We start from the raw sequence: 8,944 nt of genomic DNA, 5'->3' as shown, positions 1-8,944 counted from the left end.
CTGATTTTTCAAAGGTTCATCCACTGATATATCATAGTGAACCTAGTCCACTGAAAAAAACTTATGCCTGATGCAAGATCATAAAATAATGTCTCTGATATTACAGATGAAAGACAGCAGTCATCTTTTCATGAGCATATGAGAAGCCAAGGCAGGGAATAAAGCGAACAATCTTAGAAAGAGAACAACTGCCACAAAAATAGTATAGTATTTAAGATTTTTGAGAAATGGTAGTTATAAAGACCAAGGAAACTATTGTAAGTTATCTTGAAAAGCCTTCCTTTATCTTCCAGATTTTTCATGGAAGATATTGTCACATGGAAAGTATTCTTCTGTAGGATATTCCATCCATCTACACAGAAGTTAGGTTCAACACACTGAGTAAATCCAAAGTGCAATTTGGGTTGGTTTAGTATAATGTATTATATGTACCCACAGTGCTTTTTTTTTTTTTTTTTTTTTAAAGGTGCCGGAACTTACACACGTCATACAACCTGCCTTGCCTACCCTACAAGGTTCCATTCAAAAAAGGTGCCGGAACTCCGTTCTGGGCGTTCTATGAGAAAAAAAGCCCTGTGTACCCATGTACCCACACCATTTTAGAAAACATTAAGAATGCCTTGGAACACTGTGTGAACTGTGCCACAGTTGTTTCATATTATTTATCTGCAAAAAATTAAAAGGCAGACAAATAATCAGTTCACTGAAAATGAATGTGTTCTCGTATAGTACAGATAATCTTTGACTTATGTCCCCAATTGAAACCAGTGAATCGCGCCCAATTTTATGACCTTTTTGCCATGGTTGTTAAGCCAATCAGTGTACTTGTTAAGTGAATCACATGGTTATTAAGTGAATCCAACTTTCCTCCTTTTGATTTTGTCAGAAGCTAGTTGGAAAGTTACAAATGGCAATCACCTGACCCAGGACACTGCAACTATCATAAATATGTGCTGATTCCTAAGTGCCTAAATTTTTATCATGTGACTATGAAGATGTTTCAACAGTCATAAGTGCAAGGAATGGACATAAGCAAGTGCTGCTGAATGATTACTAAATGAATGGTTGTAATTCAAAGATTATCTTTATCTAGCTAAGCATAAAGGTTTCAAAGAAGAAAAACAGTGAAGCAGAGATTGTAAAAGTCAAAATTATTTATTCATGTATCTCCCTTTTAATAGCATTGCCAAATAAAGGTTCTTGTAGTTCCACTTTTATGGCCATTTGTATTCTAGTGAAGAACTCTGAGCAATAAGGACATGAGGAAACACAGGATATAAGGAAATACATGCCAAATGTTAACTGAATTAAAGGAACCATCACATAGGGCTGTGCCCATCCATCAAAAAAGGTATGAAAGATGCAGCCTCTTACTCCAGCCAAATTTTCATGGATACTACAAAAGCTACTCCTAGTTGTCTTGCGTGTGCCTGTGTGTGGATGCACACAGGAACAACTTCCCTATGAACCTTCAAAAAGATGTGATTTGAGAGACTTCCGGTTCCGGTTCTGGTTCGCGGCGACTGCGGTCGTGCGAAGAGACTTGTCTCTTCACCGGCCGATTCTCCTTCGCCAGTAGACCCCAAAGGGGGTTGAAAGTCACCCTGGAGGGGCGACAACCGATGAGGAGCCTTTCTGGTGACTGTGGGATGGCGGCAGCTTCTCCCATGGCTCCAGCTGACTCCTTAGGGCCGATGGAGCAAAGATCATCCTGCAAGATGGCCGATCATGCAGCTGCACCAGCCCAAAGTCACAAGAACATCTAAGCATTAAGAACCACCGTGGATGATCCGGGTGAGACCCTTCCTTTTCCTCCCTTCACCCTATTTTTCTCTTTGCCTGTAAAAAGCCCTCTTGGAACTATTTCCCTGCCCTGAAAGAGCAGCGTTTGTTTGCGTGGGAAGAAAAGCGCTGAATAAAAGGACATAATAACTAACTTTAATGACTATATTTTACTTCTAACTGGGGTCCCAAAAAAACCCTTTTATAGAGCTTTTTTCTAAAAAAAAAAAAAAAGGGGGAAATTTATTTTATTGGTGTCTGGAAAAGATTCTGTAACCCACTGAGGACAGCTTGTGGCGAAACTTAATACTGCAGTTGCCTGTTTCTGTTTGGAGATGAGGTTGGCTTGACCTTCAAACTATTAAAAGGGAAAAAATAAAGAAGTTGATGCAGCTGTTAGAAACTGTGGGGGTGGACATTGGTTAACCCTTATTAAATATAGCCTCCACTAAAAGATAAAAGGACTGCTTCTAACTATTATTGAAATGGAGAAACCCTATTTACAACTATACTGTAAACTCATATTGGAAAAAAATCATAAAGCCACTGAGCAAGTATGTGCTAAAATAAAAGAGATTACTACAGAAATAAGAGTCAGAAACCTTACTACAAACCCTCAAACTTACTTCCAGACTTCAACTGATTATCCTATAGGCCAAAATACACCAGAAGAGGAATTAACCTATATTAAAGAGGAATTCATATTACCTCACAAGCATCCTATTGAGATCTCTGAGGATCAAAAGGTAACCTTAATCAAACTACAACTCCAAAAATAACAGGAATTGATGTACAAACACGACTTACTAAGAACGATGATAACTTTGATAACCAACTATTAACCATAAAACTGGAAACAACTGAATGTTTTACTCAGCTGAACCAAACATTGGTTGAATTTCTAAAGCAACAAGGGTCTAACTATAAAGGAGTCAGGCTTCTAAAACAGAGGATGGGATGTCTTCCATCGACCCAAATGACATTACAAGGAATAAAGAGAGACCTATTTGCTGAAATAGAGGCTCTGTTATGGAAACCTGCTTGGCACAAAAAGAAAGCCAGAATAAGACTGAAAAAAAGAGACTTAAAATTACATGTAATGGGTTTAAAAGGTTTTGTAGAGATATGGATTGATTTAAGGGATTTGGACTGATCTAACAATTAATGGAGTATGTCAAGTTAGTAAGATGACATTTTGTGTAATAATATGTGTGTTTTAGATATGATAATTATTTGGATGAGATTTAAATCCTACCTAATGGACTGAAATGATTTTGTGTTTTGTTTTGCTTTGTTCTGTTATAGAAATAGATTGACTGTTAGACTATATATACATAGAGTAGAGTAATATTTTTATCTTAATTAGGATAATTATTTTGTAGTGGAAGAAGAAATAAGAGAGAGCTGTGATAAAACTAATGATTTATTAGATTAAGAATTAGAATACATCTGGAAATATTAGAATGTTATTGCTGGAATATTATGTGTATTTTAGAAGGAGTACCCGAAGTGCTAATAATATGTTTATTTAAGATTAAATCGGATTATGGTAATTGTTAATTAGTAAAGCTTAAAAACAGGATTTGGATCTATATAAATGTAATCTAGAAATGGATTATTTTAAATATGTTATACTATTGGAGGGAAACAGAGAGGGAACGTCTAATGTATTAATTTGATTTATATATATATGACTTTGTTTTTGGATGCATTTCTTGAGCATTTTGTTGTAAAAGTTAAAAAACCAATAAAACTTGTTTTGTTTTTTTTAAAAAAAGATGTGATTTGAAATGAGGTGCTTCTACATTTCAAAGAATTTGCATAGGAATACTAAAATAAAATATTATTTTTAGGTTTTACTATTTCTTCCAATCATCAGTGAATCCCTTGAGCTAAAACAATGGATGCCAGTTTTTCAGACTCATCCCTATTGGTTAAGTATTTTCCACCCTGGCTCCAAGACTAAAAGCAGTTGCTATTAACTGCTTTAATCAATCATTATTGCACTAGTTGTGATGAGCCTGCACATTGCCTAATTATACATTGCCTAACTGTACCTAACAATTGCCTAATTGTTATTCTCTGAACCTAGAAGGTTAAATGGAGTGAGACAGGGACAAGTTCATCTTCTGCCACATCATATCTTTCCATTTTGAACCTTTCTGCATGTCCAGAGTTAGGGAAACTCTTCAGGAAGAAACAAAAATCCCAGCATAAAAAAAACAGCAGGATGAATTATTGATTCTTTCTGTGCCTCCTTTCTAATAGTACATCTACAACCATTACAAGAAATAGGAGGGAAATAAGTCATCTAATTTTTGCTCTTAATTGGGGATGCTGATGAAAATCTGGGCAGAATTTGAATCCATGACATCCCAGCATGTTCCATCACACAATAACCCTTTTTTTTTTTAATTTTCCCTCTTTGGAGTGTTAGAAAGTTAGGTTTTACTTGTCTTAAGATTGTATCTGAGAATAATTGATTATATTTGTTTAAAGAAACCTAAAAATATAAAAATCTGCTTAACAATCTTCTAAAAACAAGAGTGGAGCCTAATCACAGCTCCCAAAGGAACGTATTTTATAGCCTAGGAATGGAACAGGAGAAGCCCAGCTGCCTGCATTTGGTGGTCTCCTTCCAGTAATTAGACCAGGGGTCTTAAAACTTGGCCCTTTTATGACTTGTGGACTTCAACTCCCAGAATTCCTCAGCCTGGCTGAGGAATTCTGGGAGTTGAAGTGCACAAGTCATAAAAGGGCTAAATTTAAAGACCCCTGAACTAGACTCACTGGAACTTTTCAAGAACTAATCTTACCTTGTGGAGTCCTTGGTGCTCTTTGAGTTTAATTGCAGGTATTTCATTACGCAGCTAGGTAACATCATCAGTGCAAATGAGTGTGGGGTTTGCTCCCTGTTTATATATAGTACCTAGTATATACCCTGAGTTACATGCAGGGTATTCTCTTCTATTGGAACCAATTGTCTCCTTCTTTTTATACCTTTTACATAGCCTTGTCTCCATTGTTCTAGGCCAGACATGTCAAACTCGCGATGTGACGTCGTGCAACGTATCGGAGCTTTTTCGCCATTGCCGGCAATGGGGTGGGCGCGGCTCCGGTATGATGAAACCGGCCCGCGGGCTGGCAGTTTAATACCCCTGTTCTAGGCAGATATGTCAAAGGATGATTTCAAAAGAGAGTGGAAGATAATGAGCCATCAAACATAAAGCAAAAAAAAACCCCACCAAATTTCTGTCAGATTACCACTTTTCCCATGTCATTTTTATTACTATTTTGTAGGAACTAATAGCTGCATGGCATTTCTCCCAGGATTGTTTTAGGACCAAAGTCCACTGAATCCTCTCCTCAACTGTAAGTAAGCAAGAATAATATATGACTACTGTAAAAAATAAGTGTGAGAGGACTGGCTCAACAACTTGTTAACAGAAAGATGGCTCCTCTTCTCTACTATAGGCAAAAGCTGATGGAGCTACAACTTGTGCTATATGTATAAGAAAGCAGTAAATGGTTTAAGAAGCTGTTCTGTTGGCTCTGTCTTCAATAGAAGAAAACATAGTTCTGTATTCAATAGAAGAAAATTGGTCAAAAAAATCTCAAGAATACTAACAGAGTACAACTGCTGACCAAAACCATCTGCTAGATGAGGAGTACAAAAATGGCCTGCCAATTTCCCTTCCGTTGCCATCACAGGATTGGCAGAGCTAAAATTTGGGATACCCGTTGGCTCTTATGGGATGGAAGGAGTATCACAGGACAAAATGGTTGCCTAAAGTATTGCAGCTAGGTAAAGCACCATTTCATCCTTTATACCTCTTACTATTTCTCCCAAAATGGGCCACAACCCAAACCATTATTGAACCTTGGCAGCTTTATCAAAGCCTAATTGATATAAGCTCTACACTGTAATCTAATGGTGTGGCTGCCTCTTATTTTGTGAGAAAAACTGCCACTTTATAAAGTAACTATTACAAGTGTACAAAAAGGCATAGAGAGCCAAGAAAATATGTGGTACTACAGCAAAAACGGAAGGAGTTAAATGATCTGCAAAATCAAGAGCCACCAAGTAGATGTGGTTACTATGCCAAACACATTCATATATTAGTCACAGCAATCATCTGTTCTCTACACGCATACACATATTTGAAAGTGTATGAACTTGCACAATAATATGCTTCATTAAGCTTTTAACTGTATACCACCAATGAATGTGGAATATATAATTACACTTCTTCTTAAATGAGCATCTAATTAGACTAGAGTTGTTGAGATCTAATGATATATAGAACCAGATGGCAAAAGTATCAAAGCTTGGAAGCTTTGTTTGATACTGCTTATCTAATAGTTGAACAAATATTGTCTTTGCTGATTTGGCTAGTGGAACCAAAAATCAGAATAGATGAAATAGTAAAAAAAACCTGCACTGGAAACACTTTCTGCAGGATTTCATACTATAAAGTAATAATAAACATTGTATTAATGTAGTATCTTAGATTAGAGCAATCTGGCAAGCTGAACAAGAGGATCAGCACTGAGCACTGTCCTGAAACATCTAATCATTTATTTTTCAATAGTCTCAACATCTATATAGTTCTTTATTTTCCAGTGCAAATGGTGCATGTTCTCAACACTCCACATACTAATTTATTTTTCACAACAAACACACCATCATGATGTTTTCTAGGTTCAGGAGATGAGTGCAGATGGGTTTTTAACCTGATTGAATATAGATTAATTCCTGTTAAATGCATATAAAATTAGAATTAAAAAAAGAAATCCAAAGATGACAAGTGTTTCTTTATATATCATAACTTTAGAATTTCTCTTCTATGTTGACAAATAATGAACCGGCTCAGGGAACAGTAGTATTTATTATTTATTTCCATCATGTTTTCTTGCCCTGCTTGATAATTGCCAGCACTGAAAACACTCGTTGTAACCCTTTAAAAAAAAAAAAAGGGGGGGGGGAGTATTGTGTTGAATGTCTCTAAGTCTATCAAGTCCTCTTTATAGTTGGCATAATTTGCGCACCTTCCTAAATTGCCGTTTATAGACGGGAAGAGATTTTAATGCCAGCTTTCTATCAACGACATCTCTATCTTCTCATCCCTATGTCTGTTCTGTTTCAGCTGATCCTTTGGAGCGATTCTGAGGCACCAGAAAAACGACCTCCCTGCTTGGAGAATGGGTCCGATTAAACCTAGTTTCGTATTTATTTTTCTTTTTCACAGGTGTTACGTAAGTTATGTGAATCACGACAACCACCCGCCCTTCCGCCTTCTTCTTCTATCTCGGGGTTTCTATAACCGGCGGGGGGGGGGGNCCCCCCCCCCACCCCCACGTGCCAGAGAAGGCAGCGGCAGCAAGCCGGGCGGCGGGTGGGGGGGGCACGCGCTTCCCTTCCCTCCTCCCGCCCTTGCCCAGGCTCACCTTCCCGCTCGCCGCTACACCCAACAGGTGGCCTTGCAGGATGACCATCGGGGAGGTGCCGGTGGAGTGGACGAAGGTCCCTTTGAAAACGTGCGCGAGCGGCGCGGGCCGCGGGGGGTCCATGGCGCGCGTCTCTTGGCGGGACGGGCGCGGGCGGCCGACGGGGAGAAAGGCGGCGAGGGGAGAAGGTGCGGCCCGCCGTTGAAGACGGAGGCTGCGATTGCGGGAGCTCCCGGCGGTTGGTCCCGCCGTGTCAGGAGCGGCGCCCACAGCGCTGTCATTCTCTCTCCTCCCCTATTTAAGGACTCTCCTCTTTAGGGGTGTGATTACAACCAACTCGGGTTGCTCCCTCAGCCCCATCCAGGGGAGACTTTCGGGTTTTTTTGGGCCCGCCTGTCGCTTTCTCCTCAGCCAGTCCTGAGGGCAGCAAGCAAGTGCGACTGGCTGGGAGAAATTGATACAAGACTCATCCTGGCAGAGATGGAAGCAGGCAAGCACAGCCGCCCGCAGCACGTCCTTGCCCAGAAGGTGAAGAGGAGGTTGATGGCCAAAATTAGATTCAAAGCAAAAAATACTTGTATTAGAATAATATTCTAGTAATAATCTAATTAAAAGTCTCCTGAGTGGGTGGCCAGCACGCTATATGTACTCCTGAGCCGATGAGGTGCAATAAGATATGTTGGCTTGCAAAGGAGTTTCTAGAGTTGTGTTTCTCAGCCTTGGCAACTTTAAGATCTTCTGGGACTTCAAATCCCAGAATGCCTTAGCCAGCCACGCTAGGAATTCTGGGAGCTGGTCCATACACCTTAAAGTTGCCAAGGTTGAGAAACACTTGTTCTAGATCAGTGTTTTTCAAACTTGGCAACTCGACTACTGGCTGAGAAATTTTAGAAGTTGAAGTCCACACATCTTAAAGTTGGCAAGGTTAAAAAACCCTAACTTTAGGAAATAGTTTCCGTGGGATGGGAAATGTTTGGCAATCCCCGATTTAGTGCACATTTTACTAAAAAGTATTGTGAGAAACCCTCAATTGACCAAAGCCAAGGTGAATATTAGGTTTAATATTTGTGGACCTATTTCATGATGGCCAGAAGATGTGACTTGGAATTAGAAAGGAATAAATGATGAAGAGGATGAACTAGATGAAAGAAAGAACAGAATGTTGTATGTTGGTAAAAGGAAGAGAAAGGATAGTAGATCTGTTTGAAAATAATCCAGTCTTTTGGAGTGGAGATGATGAAAACATACAGGTATAAAGGTATAAGTTTAATGATAAATAAATAGTTAAAATATATTTCAGAAAACAATGTCACTTATGAAGTTACAGATGTATACAAACAGGAATTCATCGTTTGGACACATGCTACATTCCAATCAATAGTAGTAATAGAACAAGGAACGGGTTTTTGGGGAAAAATACGCAACATTAAGACTTAATTAATGATTGATCCTGAGAGAAAAGATTCTGTTGGGTGACATGAATATATGCATGAGAAAATATGAGAGTCTGAGCTATTTTGTCATTTGGAGATCTAAAATCTAAGGGATGATGATTAGTGAACATCTGTTTAGAAAATGTCTGTTTGGATTGTGTGATTTAGACATGTTTGTGCTCACATGGACCAGATCCACACTTTCTGCTTTACCCCACCTCCAATATGAGTGCAGTACAGTAATGAATGACATCATACTCAGCTGACTCCCAGCCCATCAC

General features: G+C 38.9%; 1 protein-coding gene across 1 annotated transcript in view; it reads right to left on the bottom strand.

The window, feature by feature from the left end:
- GDA (guanine deaminase) overlaps positions 1–7,352 on the bottom strand; it is a 42,833-nt gene extending 35,481 nt beyond the window's left edge. The window contains exon 1 of the mRNA XM_015816676.2: positions 7,231–7,352. Coding sequence (XP_015672162.2) covers positions 7,231–7,278 — 48 coding nt within the window. The 5' untranslated portion in view covers positions 7,279–7,352. The remainder of the gene's footprint in view (positions 1–7,230) is intronic.
- Between the last annotated feature and the right edge of the window lie 1,592 nt (positions 7,353–8,944).

Source organism: Protobothrops mucrosquamatus, unplaced genomic scaffold (assembly GCF_001527695.2).
Source record: "Protobothrops mucrosquamatus isolate PMUCROS unplaced genomic scaffold, P.Mucros_1.0 scaffold_117, whole genome shotgun sequence".
In the NCBI taxonomy this organism is placed as follows: domain Eukaryota; kingdom Metazoa; phylum Chordata; class Lepidosauria; order Squamata; family Viperidae; genus Protobothrops; species Protobothrops mucrosquamatus.
The sequence above is the reverse complement of the archived record's forward strand: the minus strand, read 5'-3'. Positions and strand labels throughout refer to the sequence as shown.